General features: G+C 39.3%; 1 protein-coding gene across 1 annotated transcript in view; it reads left to right on the top strand.

Moving 5' to 3' along the window:
- Positions 1-18,932, top strand: part of LOC126198691 (centrosomal protein of 135 kDa) — a 407,813-nt gene that overhangs the window by 101,661 nt on the left and 287,220 nt on the right. Inside the window, exon 8 of the mRNA XM_049935187.1 lies at positions 9,917-10,188. Within this exon, the coding sequence (XP_049791144.1) occupies positions 9,917-10,188 (272 nt within the window). The remainder of the gene's footprint in view (positions 1-9,916; positions 10,189-18,932) is intronic.

Here is an 18,932-nt window from a genome sequence, read left to right as displayed (position 1 = left end):
ATCCACCGTCATTTAGCAGTGAAGTTCGAAAAATGCTGAGTAAACAAAGGCTGTTGACTTTCGGTTCAAAAGAGAATGCGCATATGATGATAGGCACAGGTTGTGCAAAGCTTACAACTACTACCACTGCCATACCTTAACAAAAGATCTAGCTGAGATCCAGAGAAAATCCAGGTCCTATGTATAATTGCTAAGTGGGTATAAGGCTTCCATCCAGTCACTCATTGACAAAGTTTTAAATTTCGCATTTAAGAAATAGTTCACATGGGAGACTCGTGTAGACATACCATCTTTTGACCATCAGACTGACTTCCATATGGATGACAGTAATAAGCATCCCTAGTGTAAAGAAACAACTGAAAAATTTGAAAACAAATAAATCACCACATCCCAATGGGATTCCAGTTCGATTGTACTAAGAATACTCCATGGCACCAGCCCCTTACTTAGCTTGCATTGATCAAGAATCTCTCACCTAGTGTGCAGTCCCAAGCAACTGGAAAAAAGTGCAGATGCCTCCTGCATAGAAGAAGGGTAAAAGAAGGGACCTGCAAAATTACAGACCAATATCTCTAACATTGGTTTGTTGCAGAATCCTGGAACATATCCTTAGTTCCAGTATAATAAGTTTTCTTGAGACCATGAAGCTTATGTCCATGAATCAGTATGATTTTAGAAAGCATAACTCGTGAAAAACTCAGCTTGCCCTTTTCTCACGTTGTACAGTGGAAACTATGGTTGAAGGGCAACAGGCAGATTCCATATTGTTAGAGATGGTGCCTACCTGCAGGCTCTAAATGAGGGTACGAGCATATGGAATAGGTTCCTAGCTAAGTGAGTGGCTCAAGACTTCTTAAGTAATAGAACCCAGTATTTTGTCCTCAGTGGTGAATGTTCATCAGAGAAAAGTGTATTGTCAGGAGTGCCCCAGGGAAGTTTGATATGAGTGCTATATACAGAAATGATATGGCAGGCATGATGGACAGGAATCTGCAGTTGTTTGCTGCTGATGCTGTGTACAGGAAGGTGCTGAAGTTGAGTGACTGTAGGTAGATACAAAATTTCTAGTTGGTGTGTTGAATGTCAGCTAGCTCTAAGTGTAGAAAAATTTAAGTTAATGTGGATGAGTGGGAAAACCAAATTCATAATATTCAGATACAGCATTAGTCCTGTCCTACTTGATACAGTCACATTGTCTAAATATCTGTGTGTAACATAGCAGTGCGATATGAAATGGAACTAGCATGTGGGGATTATGGTAGAGAAAGCGAAAGTCAACTTTGGTTTATTTGTTACTTTTAGGAAAATGAGGTTCATTTGCACTGGACACTGAATATAGGACACTAGTGTGACCTATTCTTGAGTATTATTCGAGTGTTTTGGATCCATACCAGGTTGGATTAAAGAAAGACATTGAAGCAATTCAGAGGCAGGCTGCTAGGTTTGTTACTGGTAGGTTCAAACAACATGCAAATGCTATGAAGATGAAGATGCATCATGAACTCAAACAGGAATCCCTGGAGGGAAAGCGACATTATTTTTGAGGAACAGTATTGAGAAAATTTAGAGAACTGGCATTTGAAGTTGACTGCAGAATGCTTCTACTGCTGAAAACATACATTACATGTAAGGGCCATGAAAATGATATATGAGAAATTAGGGCTTGTAGAGACACACACAAACATTTTCCCCTCATTATGTTTGTGAATGGAACAGGAAAGGAAATGACTAGTGATGGTACAGGGTACCGTCCGCTACACACCGTATGTTAGCTTGCAGGTATGTCTGTAGATGTACCATCTGGAGCACCAGGAACTGCCAGTGTGGCGATCATTGTTGTGGCTTCCCTTGCCATGGCAAGAGAGAGATGTGTGCGGAGTTGTGCACCCTGTGACAATGCTGGATACAGAAATGGTGCTCCTCATCTTCACAAACAAGTTCCAATTCTGCATGCAGCATCACAACATCTGGAGGGTCTGAGGAGAACAAAAAATGCCAGAATTAATTTACTTCATTATATGGGCTCATTTGATGGTATGGGGCACCATTGAGGGCAGAACATAATCATGTCTGGTTCACATAGCTGGTAATTTGGACAAGAGCATCTACATTTGTGCTTTAAGGTCAGTGTATGTGCACTATCTTAGAGTTCTTCAAGATGTTATCTTAACAACAAGATAACTTAAGACCACATACTGCCCTTGCTCTTCTGACTACCTCAATACAAAGTGTGTTTGACTCTTGCATTAGCCACCACTTTCTCCAGGTCATTCAATGACTGAAGACATAAATCTAAGGGTCTCTGAGAAAATGCCATGCCATCACATGTCAGCCACTAGCATTGATGAACTCTTAACTTAAAGAGTTTAAGCAGCATGACGTGACATACCCTTGTTTGTCATGCAAGCTCAATTCGACTTGATACCCATCCATTTTAGAGGTTTTGTTGTCGTCACAAGTGGCATCTCTTGTACCAAATTCCACACATTGCATAGCCTGAAATCACCACCAAGTTTGATCATTTACTCTTCCTACTATGCACAATGATTTAAATTTCCATTGTTTTCTATCTGTCTATGAGTTAGAATTTTAACAGACATCAGTGTATTGTTCACTTTATTTTTCTTATTGCAAATTATTTTGTGAACATTCTAGAGAAAGTAGTCAATGAAGATATGTTCCGCACTAATGTTTCAGTGATACGGTAGTGACTGAACAGGAAGTGGAGGTCAGTTTGTCTTTGGATCAGGAGTAAACTCAAAATGGAAATAGCACAGATAGTAGATTCTAAAAGGCCCAATACTTTGTTCACAGATTGCTGTATGTTGAAATACTCCATTGCAAACACTAAATCATGGCAAGTAGTATTTGTAAATAATATATTAGTATGGCTGAGAATCAGACTCAAATTATACGAAAATTTTTGCATCTGCAATTTCATTGGTTTCTAGGTCAGTGTTAAGAAATTCTGCTGTGGATGTTGTAATGTACTACCCAATTACTGAATATTGCAGTACATAAAACCACACAAATATTACTTAGCTTCGAAATTACTACATTAGTCCTCGAATTGATAAATACACTGATGGAAAAAAAATCACAACACCAAAAAATATTTAATGTAGAGTAATGAAACGTCAGAAATACATTTGTGTAGATAACATATTTAAGTGATTAACATTGCAAGACCACAGGTTAATGTAAGTACGAGTTAAGTCATTGCAAATGAGAAATGCTGGTACATTAATAACTGGTGTAACTGCCAGAATGTCTAATCCAAACATGCAAATGTGCATGCATTGCGTTGTGCAGGTGCCGGATGTCAGTTGTTGGGATGGCTTTCCATGCCTGTTGCACTTGGTCAGTCAATACAGGGACGGTTAATGCTGTTTGTGGATGACACAGTAGTTGTCGTACAATGGTGTCCCATATGCGCTCAATTAGAGACAGATCTGATGACTGAGGAGGTCAAGGCAACAAGTCAACACTCTGTAGAGCATGTTGGGTTACAACAACGGTATGTGGTTGAGCGTTATCCTGTTGGAAAACACCTTATGGAATGCTGTTCATGAATGGCAGCACAACAGGTCAAATCACCATATTGACCTACAAATTTGCAGTCAGGGTGATTGGGATAACCACAAGAGTGCTCCTGCTGTCATATGAAATCGCATTGCAGACCATAACTCCAGATACAGGTCCAAAGTGTGTAGCATGCAGACAGGTGGGTTGCAGGCCCCCAATTGGTCTGCCCTGAACTTGCACATGGTCATCAATGACACAGATGCAGAACTAGCAACAGAGCTCCACCCTGCCCTCCAATGTACTCTCCCTTGACACCACTGAAGTTGCAAATAGCGGTGGTTTAGGGTAAGTGGAAAGCATGTTACAGGGTGTCTGGCTCAGAGCTGTCCTTGAAGTAACTGAATTGTAACAGTTCATGGTGTCACTGTAGTTCAACTGCTACTCAGATTGCTTCTGCAGATGCTGTACAGAGTGCCTAAGCCAGACGCTGAACACAATGGTCTTCCCTCTAGGTAGTGCCACAAGGCCATCTGGAGCCGTCTTCTTGCGACTGTACATTCACGTGACCACTGCTGGAGCAACATACACAGTGGCTTCGTTCCTGCCAAGTCTTCCTGTAGTATCACAGAAGAAACATCCAGCTTCTCATAGCCCTATTATACGACATCATTCAAACTCAGTGAGGTGTTGATAATGCTGCCTTTGTCACCGTAAAGGCGTTCTTGATTAACATCAACTCACCACGTCCAGTGTCATGGGTAACAGATGCCCATGAGCATTACACTATGTATTTAAAGCAAACCTGATTCGCATCCTCGTACTAACACTACTAGCACCACTCTCATGCGACTGGTGTGAAATTTGAGTAGACTTTATCTTTGAGGTGTAGAAAAAGACATACTAACTTTCGTGTACGTCACACAGCTCTTTCTAAGTGGTGCAATTTTTTCTGTCACTGTAGTTAAAACACACTTTTTTAATTTGATGTAGTATATTATTTGTAAGCCATCAATCATGACGAAAGCCTGAGAGAAAAACAAAGACAGACTATTCAGCTATTGCCATGTATCAGTTTATAAATTTTCAACAGTTAACACAGAGGTTGGACAAAAATGTGGAACGCAACGAGAAATGTGTGCTTTGATGTAAATGGAGGTGCTAGCCAAGTCTGAAGGTTAAGCTGTGTTGTTTGACCATGAACAGCACTGGTGCAACGTCCTCCATACCTTGCAAATGTTAGTCGTGGTTAGAACAGTGTTGTATGCAGCATATATAAAATAAATAATTTTATTTAAAAAAGCGGATAAAGTGTCACTAGAAGCCTTCCTAAGAGACGATCTCCATTCCTTCCGAACTGACTATGCAAATGTCAACGAGATGTGGCTCAAATTCAAAGATATAGTAGCAACAGCAATTGAGAGATTCATACCTCATAAATTGGTAAGAGATGGAACTGATCCCCCATGGTACACAAAACAGGTCTGAACGCTGTTGCAGAGGCAACGGAAAAAGCATGCGAAGTTCAGAAGAACGCGAAATCCCGAAGATTGGCTAAAATTTACAGACACGCGAAATTTGGCATGGACTTCAATGCGAGATGCCTTTAATAGGTTCCACAATCAAACATTGTCTCGAAATTTGGTAGAAAATCCGAAGAAATTCTGGTCATATGTAAAGTACACAAGCGGCAAGACGCAGTCAATACCTTCGCTGCGCAGTGCCGATGGCACTGTTACTGACGACTGTGCCGCTAAAGCGGAGTTATTGAACGCAGTTTTCCGAAATCCCTTCACCAGGGAAGACGAATGGAATATTCCAGAATTTGAAACACGAACAGCTGCTGGCATGAGTTTCTTAGAAGTAGATACCTTAGGGGTTGCAAAGCAACTCAAATCGCTTGATACGGGCAAGTCTTCAGGTCCAGATTGTATACCGATTAGGTTCCTTTCAGATTACGCTGATACAATAGCTCCCTATTTAGCAATCATATACAACCGCTCCCTCACCGATAGATCTGTACCTACAGATTGGAAAATTGCGCAGGTCGCACCAGTGTTTAAGAAGGGTAGTAGGAGTAATCCATCAAACTACAGACCTATATCATTGACGTCGGTTTGCAGTAGGGTTTTGGAACATATACTGTATTCAAACATTATGAATCACCTCGAAGGGAACGATCTATTGATATGTAATCAGCATGGTTTCAGAAAACATCTTTCTTGTGCAACGCAGCTGGCTCTTTATTCGCACGAAGTAATGGCCGCTATCGACAGGGGATCTCAGGTTGATTCCGTATTTCTGGATTTCCGGAAAGCTTTTGACACCATTCCGTGCAAGCGACTTCTAATCAAGCTGCGGGCATATGGGGTATCGTCTCAGTTGTGCGATTGGATTCATGATTTCCTGTCAGGAAGGTCGCAGTTCGTAGTAATAGACGGCAAATCATCGAGTAAAACTGAAGTGATATCAGGTGTTCCCCAGGGAAGCGTCCTGGGACCTCTGCTGTTCCTGATCTATGTAAATGACCTGGGTGACAATCTGAGCAATTCTCTTAGGTTGTTCGCAGATGATGCTGTAATTTACCGTCTAGTAAGGTCAACCGAAGACCAGTATCAGTTGCAAAGCAGTTTAGAAAAGATTGCTGTATGGTGTGGCAGGTGGCAGTTGACGCTAAATAACGAAAAGTGTGAGGTGATCCACATGAGTTCCAAAAGAAATCTGTTGGAATTCGATTACTCAATAAATAATACAATTCTCAATGCTGTCAATTCAACTAAGTACCTGGGTGTAAAAATTACGAACAACTTCAGTTGTAAAGACCACATAGATAATATTGTGGGGAAGGCGAGCCGAAGGTTGCGTTTCATTGGCAGGACACTTAGAAGATGCAACAAGTCCACTAAAGAGACAGCTTACACTACACTCGTTCGTCCTGTGTTACAATACTGCTGTGCGGTGTGGGATCCTTACCAGGTGGGATTGATGGAGGACATCGAAAGGGTGCAAAAAAGGGCAGCTCATTTTGTATTCTCATGTAATTGGGGGGAGAGAGTGTGGCAGATATGATACGCGAGTTGGGATGGAAGTCATTAAAGCAAAGACGTTTTTCGTCGCGGCGGGATCTAGTTACGAAATTTCAGTCACCAACTTTCTCTTCCGAATGCGAAAATATTTTGTTGAGCTCAACCTACATAGGTAGGAATGATCATCAAAATAAAATAATAGAAATCAGAGCTCGAACAGAAAGGTTTAGGTGTTTGTTTTTCCCGCGGGCTGTTCGGGAGTGTAATGGTAGGGAGATAGTATGATTGTGGTTTGATGAACCCTCTGCCAAGCACTTAAATATGAATTGCAGAGTAATCATGTAGATGTAGATGTAGATGTAGTTGTAGATGTAGATGTAGATGTTTTCCTATTATGGGCATTTGCACAACTGAGTGGTTTTGGAATCCCAGCTACATCACATAAGGGCAAAGAGAATGTGAATGAGGTCAAATTGTCTGTGCTATTATGGTGGAAGCTTCTGTAACCAAGGTAGCCACAGTGTTTAGTGTTTGAAGAGGCACCACATCAAAAATTTGTATCATATGCAGAGAAAGCAGAAAAACACCATCCACTGACACAGAGAAAAGTGTGTGTTGAGTGATCATGGTGGGTGGTCATAGAAGATGATTATGACAAAAAGACAAGAGATTATGACAAAGGCATTGCAGGACGAGCTGGGATTCCAAAACCACTCAGTTGTGCAAATGCCCATAATAGGAAAACGTGGTGCCGAAGATTTAAAACCTAGACTGTCGAGCAATGGAAGAATATCTTTTGGTTTGATGAGTCTTGTTCACACTATTTCCACCTCTTGGCTGAGTTTACATCTCAAGTGTGAAATGTGGTAGGAGTTCAGTGATGCTTTGGGCAGCCATGTCATGGTGTTCCATGGGCTTCCATGGTTGCCCTACAAGGTTGCATTACTGCCAAGGATTATGTGACCAATTTGGCTAATCGTGTCCATCCCACGATACAATGTTCGTCCGCCATCGTGATGCTGTGTTCAAAGACGCCAGGGACCCTGTTCACACAGCTTGCATCATACAGGACTGGGTTTGTGAGGATGAGGATGAATTGTTGCATTTCCCTTGACCACCACAGCCACCAAATCTCAGTATTAGTGTGTATTTTGGTCTGCTTTGCGGAGAAGAGTGCATGATCATTGTTACCTGAATTTGCCACAGTTTTGCTGGAGGAATGGTATAAGATTGCCTTGAAAACCAGACTTGTATTTATCCATCTCAAGACAACTGGAAGAAGCTGTTTGGGTTTGCAGGTTTCCTACACCATACTAGGCATGGTAGTGTATTGATTGTTGGTGTATCCATATTTTTGCCCACCCCTTTACATCTCGTCACTTTGTTATAAAATCAATTGCAATTAATTTTATTATACAGGAACAACTTTTAAAAAAGCTTTTAAGTGATAAATAATTTAGTATTTCCATCAGTAATTAATGACATAAGCTTTTGTAAAATTTACTTCTTTATGACAAACATAAATTGCTGATCATTCTGCAGACCATTTAATTCCTGTTTGAGCCCAATTTATTCTTACTCTTTTATTTATTTATTTTTTATTTATTTTTTTTTTTTTTGCATTGGACCTCTACACTTTGCTATGCAAAATTTTGCACTTGTAATGTGACTTAATACTCACCCACACATTTTTTTTTTTACACATTCAGTTACATGCAATCTGGACTTTTTAAGAAAATGTAAAGTGCACGTTTATACTCCGTTGAACAATGACATATTCATTGCCTGCATGTTTTAACTTACATTATTAACATTCACATTTGCAGAAAGGATTCTTTAAAAAAAGTCATACATCTTCTCATTTGTATCAGAAATGTTTTCACTACTTAATAGCACATTAAAGCACCAAACTCCTGGAGAGACAAACTTTTGATTATGAAAAACCACAAATATCATGTACTATAGTAACACACTGTATTGTACACTACATTCGTGCCTAGCTGAGTCAGCGATATTTCAGTATGATTGATCGCCCTAACATTCACTTTTTTCACACACCTGTTCAGCATTTATCAAATTCTTGGCACCAAAACCACAACTATTTTTTATGACCTTACACTTTTCCCACAAAGATCCATTAGGTGGTCATTAATTACAGCTTCACTATACTTTGTATTGAGGCAAATTTATTCTTGCTCTCAATTTACCATATGACACTTTGTTGCCATAGTTCCATCAACAATGTAAAGTCCTTGTCAAGATGTGAGAACTGTTTACATGTACAACTGAAGATGAGACTAGAAACCTCAAAAATGATCATGTTACATTAAAACTGCAGACCATTTAATTACTGTTTGAGCCTAATTTATTCTTACTCTCAACTGTTACATTTCATTTTTGTGTCTATTCTGTGTAGGACTTCATTTCTTCTCAGTTGTGTTGTTCACATGCATTTGTGTCTTAGCAGCCTGCTACCTTTTCAACTTACCACGTGGGTATCCAAAACCCCAAAATGTGGCATAAGTTTTTCTGTATTAATCATATTTTAGTATCCAGATAAAATTCCATTGTCATGTTAAAACTTTAAAAGAGAAAGTAGTTAGTATTACTTACACCTATTAAGCACTGGAGGTGTGCAATTACTTTTGTGACAACAAGCTTTTGTTTCTGTTTTGCTCTCCTGATTTTCCTTCTGTTGAGTTTTAAATGCCTTAAAATATTTTATTATTTTTTTTCCTATTTCAGCTATTTTCTATACAGATAATAAAGCATAAGAAACTAAAATTAAATCTTTTACATATTAGTTAACAAAAGTAAACATGAACCAAATGTGCAGAAACTGGTGTCTTTCTGAACCAGAGGTCCTTCATCTGGAAAAATGAGGGAGAATGATTGGAGGTAACAGGCTTATTGATGGATCCTGAGGCAAAGGAGGCACATCAGACTAGAAATGTGGGGGGAAAGGGGATCTTGCACCACTTTGAAATGTCTTTAGTATGTGACTGGATATTTGTTTATCTTTTTTAGGGTACTTCATCAAATTACCTGTTGTTCAGTCCTGCAGAATCTCCATTACCTATAACCTTTTGACCTCTTAATGTTTAACAATTAAAGAGTACATTTTCTCAGTTCTCTTTTCCTCTTACAGCAGAGGAAAGAACCTCCAATTCCAATTATTAGCATTTTTGTTACATGTTCTTTGATTTGTATGCAGTTTTCCTCCAGTGTTTATATGATTATAGTTTTATTTTGGTGATAACTTTCCTTCGTGGAATACTAATAAAACTGTTTTTGATTGTGATAGTCATAAAGTTTTTGGCTGTTTCCCTAATAACCATTTAGTACCTTTAGTTCGTCTTTCCATTTAGAACATGATCTGAATAAAGAAATTGATCGAATCAATAAGGAGAATGCAAGTATCAGACAAAAGTTGATTGAGTTTGAGAACAGACAAGCTCCATCAGGAAGAGAAGTGTCACCAGATGAAAGAAGTTCATCATCTACAAATGGTGGACCAACACAAAGGATGGCTGCCGAAAGAGGTGCCGCTAATTTAAGGGCGGATAATGTTTGGCGCACAGAACAGGAGCCACTTCGAAGCACAAAGTCTAATGGGGCAACTGAGTCAGAGTTGGCACAGGTAAGTAATGTTAATATATTTAAAAGAAATTAATTTAGTTGCTAGAGAAGGGTAGCATAACAGTGAATTTTCCTTACAGCAGTGGCCATCATTCAAAGTACCTATGTCAGAGATCAAATTTTGGAAGCTGTCAACAAAGACAGGAGGTATTTTCTGTGATTTCTCAAAGGCCTTTGGTTGTGTAAACCATCAAATTCTTTTGAAAAAGGCAGATTTTTATGGTTTAGAAGGTATTGTCAGTTCATAGCTTCAATAATTTCTAAAGAATCAAAAGCTGAATGGCTTGTCTGCAGAACATGTTTCATTTGAGTGGGGCACCTTAAATTGTGGTGTTCCACAAGGCTCTATCTTAGGTCCAGTGCTACTTCTTATTTTCATTAATGACATCCCACTTTGTTCTGATACAGTGACTAACTGACAGAAAATAATCTTGAACAAACTGCAAAAAAAGTTTTTACTGTCAGCTTAAACATGTTTTCTTCAAACGGTCTCTCACTCAATGCAGATGAAACCAATTATAAAGTTCCACACACCACAAAGAAACTGACATAAAGTGTTGAGATCAAATGATCCGGGAAGTTGAGGATACAAAGTTCCTGGGTGCTTATAAAGACAGCAAAAGCAACTGGTCATCCCACAGTCTTCATCTTTTCAAGAGACTTAGCTCAGCAACTTTTGTACTATGGCTCATCGATTTAGTGGCTGAACCTGATTCCATTAAGGCTTCCTACTCTAGTCACTTTCATTCAGTGATATTGTCTGAGACTGGGGAGTTTGCGGGGAGGGGGGGGGGGACCAACCTCTTGGGGAAAAAGGGGGGGGGACCAACCTCTTGGGGAAAAAGGGGGGGGGGGTTGCAAGCTATTAGAATAATGAGTGGTTTCCATCAAAGGCATTCTTGCAGGTACCTGTTTCGAAGGCTGGGGAACTAGATTTGATTACACTTATGTCAGGACATCTGATTGAAACATATTGTGATGCACCATTCTGTTTAAACCTGATTGTGTTGTTTCTCAAGAACAGTATAATATACAATGTCTGTATCACATTTTTCATCTTTATTGTCTTCTTAAGCATATGTTAAGTTTGAACTTTTACCACTCTCATTTTATTTTGGGCGCTATCATAGACAACTGAAAATTTGGTTTTTGTATCAAAGTTTTTATTTATTTTAATTTTTAGCATAACTTTGCTTCCTGGATACATCACTCATCCAATCATAACGAAACTTACTGTTGCATTAATTCAGCATATTTTCTGTAATAAATATTTTATTTGCATTATATATTTTATTCATTAATTCAGCATATTTTCTGTAATATTTTATTTGCATCATATTGTTATTGTCCTTGTGCCTATCTGCGACTCAGCATCCCCACTATATGGTGCATGGCAATTTTCCTTTTCATAATATTGTCATGTAAGTTTTATTTGAACTCTGTACAGTTTGACACATTCCATGTCCTCATGATGTTACAGAAATTGAAATAAATAAATAAACTGAAAATTAGATAGACATGTGATGAACAAGCTGTAATAGATAAAATTCAGAATTCAGCAGGAAAACTTCTGGTAACAAACCTATGTTTTCAGTGCTCTCATGATATTTCAACACGTGAATGCAAGCTGAAAATGATTTTGTTGCCAAAACTGAACAAACCAGGATAGTACAGTTTCAAATTCTGCTACAACAGGAAACAGATTTTATAAATCCTCTTCACCAGAATCCAGTCTCTGGCTGTGACTTTCACTCAATAATAATAATAATAATAATAATAATAATAATATGAGGTGCATTCAAGTTATAACACTGCCAGTTTTATTCTCACTAGCTGATCATATGAAAGCTGTGAAACTTGTCACTTCTTGACATAATCTCGTTGCAGTCATAAATATTTTTGTAATTCTAACGCCATGATTCCATGCCCACTGTGGCCACTTCTTTACGAGTCTGGTTTGACCACTGGAAAAGCACTGACGCAATAGCAGCATAGTGGATGTGTGACTATGGAATGCATCTTTCATCATTGAAAATGGCCAAAAGTCGCTAGGAGCCAGGTCAGATGGGTAGGGAGCATGAAAAATCACATCAAAGTTGTCATGGAGATATTGCAATCTTGCATTCTCCCATGGTATTGATGCATTGTCATGGTGGAAAAGAACACCTGCAGATGTTTCCAGGCATTTTTCACGCAATGCTGGAAGGAACTCGTTCTTTGAAACATCTTGGTGTAGGATGCATCTCTCACTGTAGTGCCCTCTGGTTGCAATGTATAAGGATTATGACATCACTGCTGCAAAACATGCCCACATCAATTTTTTAGCACAGCTTAGTCGAAATATTTTTCATGATGATGAGTGAGAGTGCTTCCATTGAGCTGACTGGCACTTTGTTTCAGAATTGAAAGTGGCACTCTTGTGTCATCCAATGTCACAATTGTTGAAAAGTTCCATTCATGCCATCATCAATAGGCCATGTGTGCAGCCTTGTGGTTATCTGTCAGTGATCATGGCACCTACCTGGAGCACAGTTTGCACATATTCAGGTCTTCACACAAAATTATGTCCACAGACCCCACAGAAATGCTGGATTTGGAGGCAATGTGTTTCACACTCATACAGTTATCCTCCAGAGTAATTTTCTCCATTCAGTCAATCATGTCATTAGACCAGTGGCTGTGAGGCAGAGATTGTGTTGGTTTGCTGTCACACGCCATTCTGCCTTCTTTGAACTGTCACACCAATGAATACACATTCAACACATCTGTGACACCGTCACCACGTGTCTCACTCAACTGGCAATGAATTCCAGTCAGGGTCAGAGGGCACAAATTGAGAAAATGAACAATTACATACTGTAGTAGTAGTAGTAGTAGTAGTAGTAGTAGTAGTAGCAGTAGTATTAGATAATAATAATAGAGCAAATGTAGAAAGCAGCACAAATGTCACTAGCCAGTCACAGTTCTGCGAGAAAACTGGAGTAGTTGAAGATGAAAAAAAGAAATGAAACATATGTTCTAAGGTAAACACAACTTAAAATGACTCATAACATGAGGCTCAGGCTTTAATATTGACACTCCTGCAAAATAACTTTTCACATCCATTTAGGTAACACAGATATTGCATATACCTAGAAAATAACTTACCAGGGAACTGAAAGCTCACTTGAGCTATATAGTGTGTGTGTTCTGTTTAAAGTGCTCTCAGTGAGACCAGTGTACCCAAAATTTTCTGGATCGCAGGTGAGGGCAAGGTGTCACGAGTATGCTGAGATTGGAAAGTACAATAGTGTAAGTGTAACCCAATAAACAGAACAAAAATAAACATATTGGGGAAAATTGCACAGATCAGCACAAACTCTTAATTTGGGCTAATCTCTGCAAAATTACCAGATAATATGTTCCTTGGTGCTTTGAGAATACATTAAAGGTAATGCATCCTTGATCAGAAGCTGAATAGACTCTGACAGGTGAAAAATTGATAAATGTCAGTGAAGCACATGGTAAAGTGAAAGACAAAATGAACCTGTATACAGTAATTGTTGCCTGATGTTCCTTTTATGCTTGAGGAAGTTAAAAGAACAGCTATCTATATATAGAAAAGAAAATATAATTTGCCATGAAGGGATTTATGTAGAAGCACTTTCAAAGATTATGGAGTATACTGCAGTATTAGAAGAGTATGTCAAATTATTGCTCTGTTAGTCATATGCTGAATCTATAAAAAATGATAAAAGGTTTTGGTCTTAAAAACTGTAAAGATAAGAAACCCACTGTTGTAAAAGCATATCATCCAAGCTTTTTACGGTTGTTGTTGTGGTCTTCAGTCCAGAGACTGGTTTGATGCAGCTCTCCATGCTACTCTATTCTGTGCAAGCTTCATCTCCCAGTACCTACTGCAACCTACATCCTTCTGAATCTGTTTAGTGTATTCATCTCTTGGTCTCCCTCTATGATATTTACCCTCCGCACTGCCCTCCAATGCTAAATTGGTGATCCCTTGATGCCTCAGAACATGTCCTACCAACCGATCCCTTCTTCTGATCAAGTTGTGCCACAAACTCCTCTTCTCCCCAATTCTGTTCAATACCTCCTCATTAGTTATGTGATCTACCCATCTAAACTTCAGCATTCTTCTATACCACCACATTTCGAAAGCTGCTATTCTCTTCTTGTCTAAACTATTTATCGTCCACGTTTCACTTCCATACATGGCTACACTCCATACAAATACTTTCAGAAACGACTTCAGACACTTAAATCTATACTCGATGTTAACAAATCTCTCTTCTTCAGAAACACTTTCCTTGCCATTGCCAGTCTACATTTTATATCCTCTCTACTTCGACCATCATTAGTTACTTTGCTCCCCAAATAGCAAAACGCATTTACTACTTTAAGCCTCTCATATCCTAATCTAATTCCCGCAGAATTGCCCGTTTTAATTCGACTACATTCCATTGTCCTCGTTTTGATTTTGTTGATGTTCATCTTATATCCTCCTTTCAAGACCCTGTCCATTCCGTTCAGCTGCTCTTCCAGGTCTTCTCCATGGATTTTAATTCCTACTCTGCATTTTTCTTTTGTTTCCTTTACTGCTTGCTCAATATACAGATTGAATAACATTGGGGATAGGCTACAACCCTGTCTCACTCCCTTCCCAACCACTGCCTCCCTTTCATGTCCCTCGACTCTTATAACTGCCATCTGGTTTCTGTACAAATTGTAAATGGCCTTTTGCTCCCTGTATTTTACCCCTACCATCTTCAGAATTTGAAGGAGAGTATTCCAGTCAACATTGTCAAAAGTGTTCTCTAAGTCTACAAATGCTAGAAACGTAGGTTTGCCTTTCCTTAATCTATTTTCTAAGATAAGTCGTAGCGTCAGTATGGCCTCACATGTTACAGCTTTTCTACGGAATCCAAACTGATCTTCCACGAGGTCGGCTTCTACCAGTTTTTCCATTCGTCTGTAAAGAATTCGTGTTAGTATTTTGCAGCCGTGGCTTATTAAACTGATATTTCGGTAATTTTCACGTCTGTCAACCCCTGCTTTCGTTGGGATTGGAATTATTATGTTCTTCTTGAAGTCTGAGGTTATTTCCCCTGTCTCATACATCTTGCTCACCAGATGGTAGAGTTTTGTTAGGGCTAGCTCTCCCAAGGCTATCAGTAGTTCTAATGGAATGTTGTCTACTCCTGGGGCCTTGTTTCAACTCAGGTCTTTCAGTGCTCTGCAAACTCTTCACGCAGTATCATATCTCCCATTTCATCTACATCATCTTCCATTTCCATAATATTGTCCTCAAGAACATCGCTCTTGTATAGACACACTATATAATCCTTCCACCTTTCTGCTTTCCCTTCTTTGCTTAGAACTGGGTTTTCATCTGAGCTCTTGATATTCATGCAAGTGGTGCTCTTGTCTCCAAATGTCTCTTCAATTTTCCTGTAGGCAGTATCTATCTTACACCTAGTGATATGTGCCTCTACATCCTTACATTTGTCCTCTAGCCATCCCTGCTTAGCCATTTTCACTGCCTGTCGATATCATTTTTGAGACGTTTGTATTCCTTTTTTGCCTGCTTCAGTTACTGCATTTTTGTATTTTCTCCTTTCATCAATTAAATTCATTATCTCTTCTGCTACCCAAGGATTTCTATTAGCCATCGTCTGTTTACCTACTTGATCCTCTGCTGCCTTCACTATTGCATCTCTCAAAGCTACCCATTCTTCTTCTACTGTATTTCTTTCCCCCATTCTTGTCAATCGTTCCCTAATGCTCTCCCTGAAACACTCTACAACGTCTGGTTCTGTCAGTTTATCTGGGTCCCATCTCCTTAAATTCCTACCTTTTTGCCATTTCTTTAGTTTTAATCTACAGTCCATAACCAATAGATTGTGGTCAGAGTCCACATCTGCATCTGGAAATGTCTTACAATTTAAAGCCTGGTTCCTAAATCTCTGTCTTACCATTATATAATCTATCTGAAACCTGTCAGTATCTCAAGGCTTCTTCCATGTACATAGCCTTCTTTTATGATTCTTAAACCAAGTGTTAGCTATGATTAAGTTATGCTCTGTGCAAAATTCTACCAGGCGGCTTCCTCTTTCATTCGTTACCCCCATTCCATATTCACCTACTACGTTTCCTTCTCTTCCTTTTCCTACTACCGAATTCCAGTCACCCATGACTATTAAATTTTTGTCTCCCTTCACTATCTGAACAATTTCTTTTATATCATCATACATTTCATCAATCTCTTCGTCATCTGCGGAGCTAGTTGGCATATAAACTTGTACTACTGTGGTAGGTGTGGGCTTAGTATCTATCTTGGCCACAGTAGTGCATTCACTATGCCGTTTGTAGTAGCTTACCCGGATTCCTATTTTTTTTTTTAATTCATTATTAAACCTACTCCTGCATTACCCCTATTTCATTTTGTATTTATAACCCTGTATTCACCTGACCAGAAGTCTTGTTCCTCCTGCCATCGAACTTCACTAATTCCTACTATATCTAACTTTAACCTATCCATTTCCCTTTTTAAATTTTCTAACCTACTTGCCCGATTAAGGGATCTGACATTCCATGCTCCGACCCGTAGAATGCCAGTTTTCTTCCTCCTGATAACAATGTCCTCCTGAGTAGTCCTCGCCCGGAGATCCGAATGGGGGACTATTTTACCTCCGGAATATTTTGCTGTATATTGTAAAAAAAAAAACTGCAAGAAAAACAGCTCTGCAAATATATCCATGGAGGAAGTTTTGTGTGCAACATGTACAAGCTGAACTAAAGCTTTAACAAGCAACCTCCTGACATATGAATTATTTGTCATCTGTAATAAGTGTTGGGAGCTAATCCATGTCATAGCTAATGGTGATGGAGTGAGTGGGTTGATGGTGGGACAGGAAGCGGGGGGGGATAACAGAATTTATAGGCAGCCACTCACCTACAGTCATCTAAAGTTACCTTTGCAGACAAACTTGCTTGCAGGAATTTGAAAAGCAGCAGTGAAGAGTACTACAGGTCGGGCATTGATGTGACTGTAGTGACACAGTCAGTAGGATGCCACAGCATCACTGCTTTTCAGTCTTTTACAGTAAAAAGTACAAAAAAACTATAACACTTTATTATTACTGATTTTTCTTGAAAATATTTATGAAAAAAAACTTTACAGATAAATGAACAGGTTTAACAACTCAAAGTGTGATGTGCAAGGCCAGATCTTCTAAAACATGACTCCTTAACTGATAAGTGTAGGTGCAGAAACAAATGGGTAATTATAGTCCTTGGGCCAATGCCACTGGTCTTCAGTGTTGCTCTGATTTTTCTTTTTTAGTGATTAACAGCCAATCAAGTTAAATACAGGGTGTCCCAAAATAATGTATACACTCTTTGAAACTGAACATCTCTTTAATGAAAGGGGTTAGAAATACAATTTTAGTGGTGTTGGGTGCCTCATGGTCCAGCTTAAGGTGGTAAATGATCAAACTGGTGTCCGTCCATCGCAATACACCGTCGACGACGACTTACAACTGAGCAACATGCCAATTTTATTGTTTCCAATGGAACAGCATCACAGGGTTACTCAATTTGCTCTCTAAGATCATCCATTGTGTGTGGTCTCGCAGCGTCAACTGTGTTCTTGAGAGTACCCTGTAGATAGAAGTCTAGAGGAGTTAAATCTGGAGATTGAGTGGGATACTCCACACTCCCTAGTACAAGTTGCCTGTGACAGTGTTGTCAAAGAAGTACGGCCCAATTAACACTCTAGAAGACAGACCACACCAGACTGTTGCTCCTGGTAGATTATCATGCCTTTGCTCGGTTACATATGGATTCTCCCTGGCCCAATACACGCAATTATGGCAGTTAATTGTTCCATCAAGTTTAAACGTTGCTTCATCTAACCAAACAACTCGATCTTGGAAACGTTGCTCTTCTTAACATCTGTTAATGAACCACTCACAAAATTTGCTTCACCTATCAGGTTCACCCTCGTTAAGAGCATGGAGAAGTCTTGGAGTGTAAGGCTTAAAGTCCTGAGTTCTATGAACACTGCTTCTGCAGTTACCAGTCTCATGAGAGCATTGCCTCAGATTTCTTTGGGGATCATGTGTATGCCTGGATTACTGCATCAACACTCTCATTGTCTGCCGAACTTCTTTTGTCTACTATGTCCCTTTTTGATATCGTGCACTGTTCCTTCAACGTCAAACTTATCTCTGATTCTTTTAATTGTTACTCTTGTCGATTGTGGTTTTTCAAATTAAACTCTCCAATGTCAGCTTACCACACTCACATTCTCTGTTTTCCAGTAACACTTTAGCACCAATTTCCATTGTTCGAATGATGATGCCATGTTTGCTGACAATCTTGCAACAAAAGAAAGCTTTGTTATGTTTTTCACCAACTTCTAAATTATTACCCATAAAAACTGTATTTCTGTCTCCTTTAATTACGTCTGCTTGTGTCTGTATATGTGTGGATGGATATGTGTGTGTGTGCGAGTTACCCGTCCTTTTTTCCCCCTAAGGTAAGTCTTTCCGCTCCCGGGATTGGAATGACTCCTTACCCTCTCCCTTAAAACCCAAATCCTTTCATCTTTCCCTCTCCTTCCCTCTTTCCTGACGAGGCAACCGTTGGTTGCGAAAGCTAGAATTTTGTGTGTATGTTTGTGTGTCTGTCGACCTGCCAGCACTTTCATTTGGTAAGTCACATCATCTTTATATATATATATAT

This window comes from Schistocerca nitens, chromosome 8, assembly GCF_023898315.1.
Source record: "Schistocerca nitens isolate TAMUIC-IGC-003100 chromosome 8, iqSchNite1.1, whole genome shotgun sequence".
NCBI classification, from domain to species: domain Eukaryota; kingdom Metazoa; phylum Arthropoda; class Insecta; order Orthoptera; family Acrididae; genus Schistocerca; species Schistocerca nitens.
This window is presented reverse-complemented; position numbering and strand designations above follow the sequence as displayed.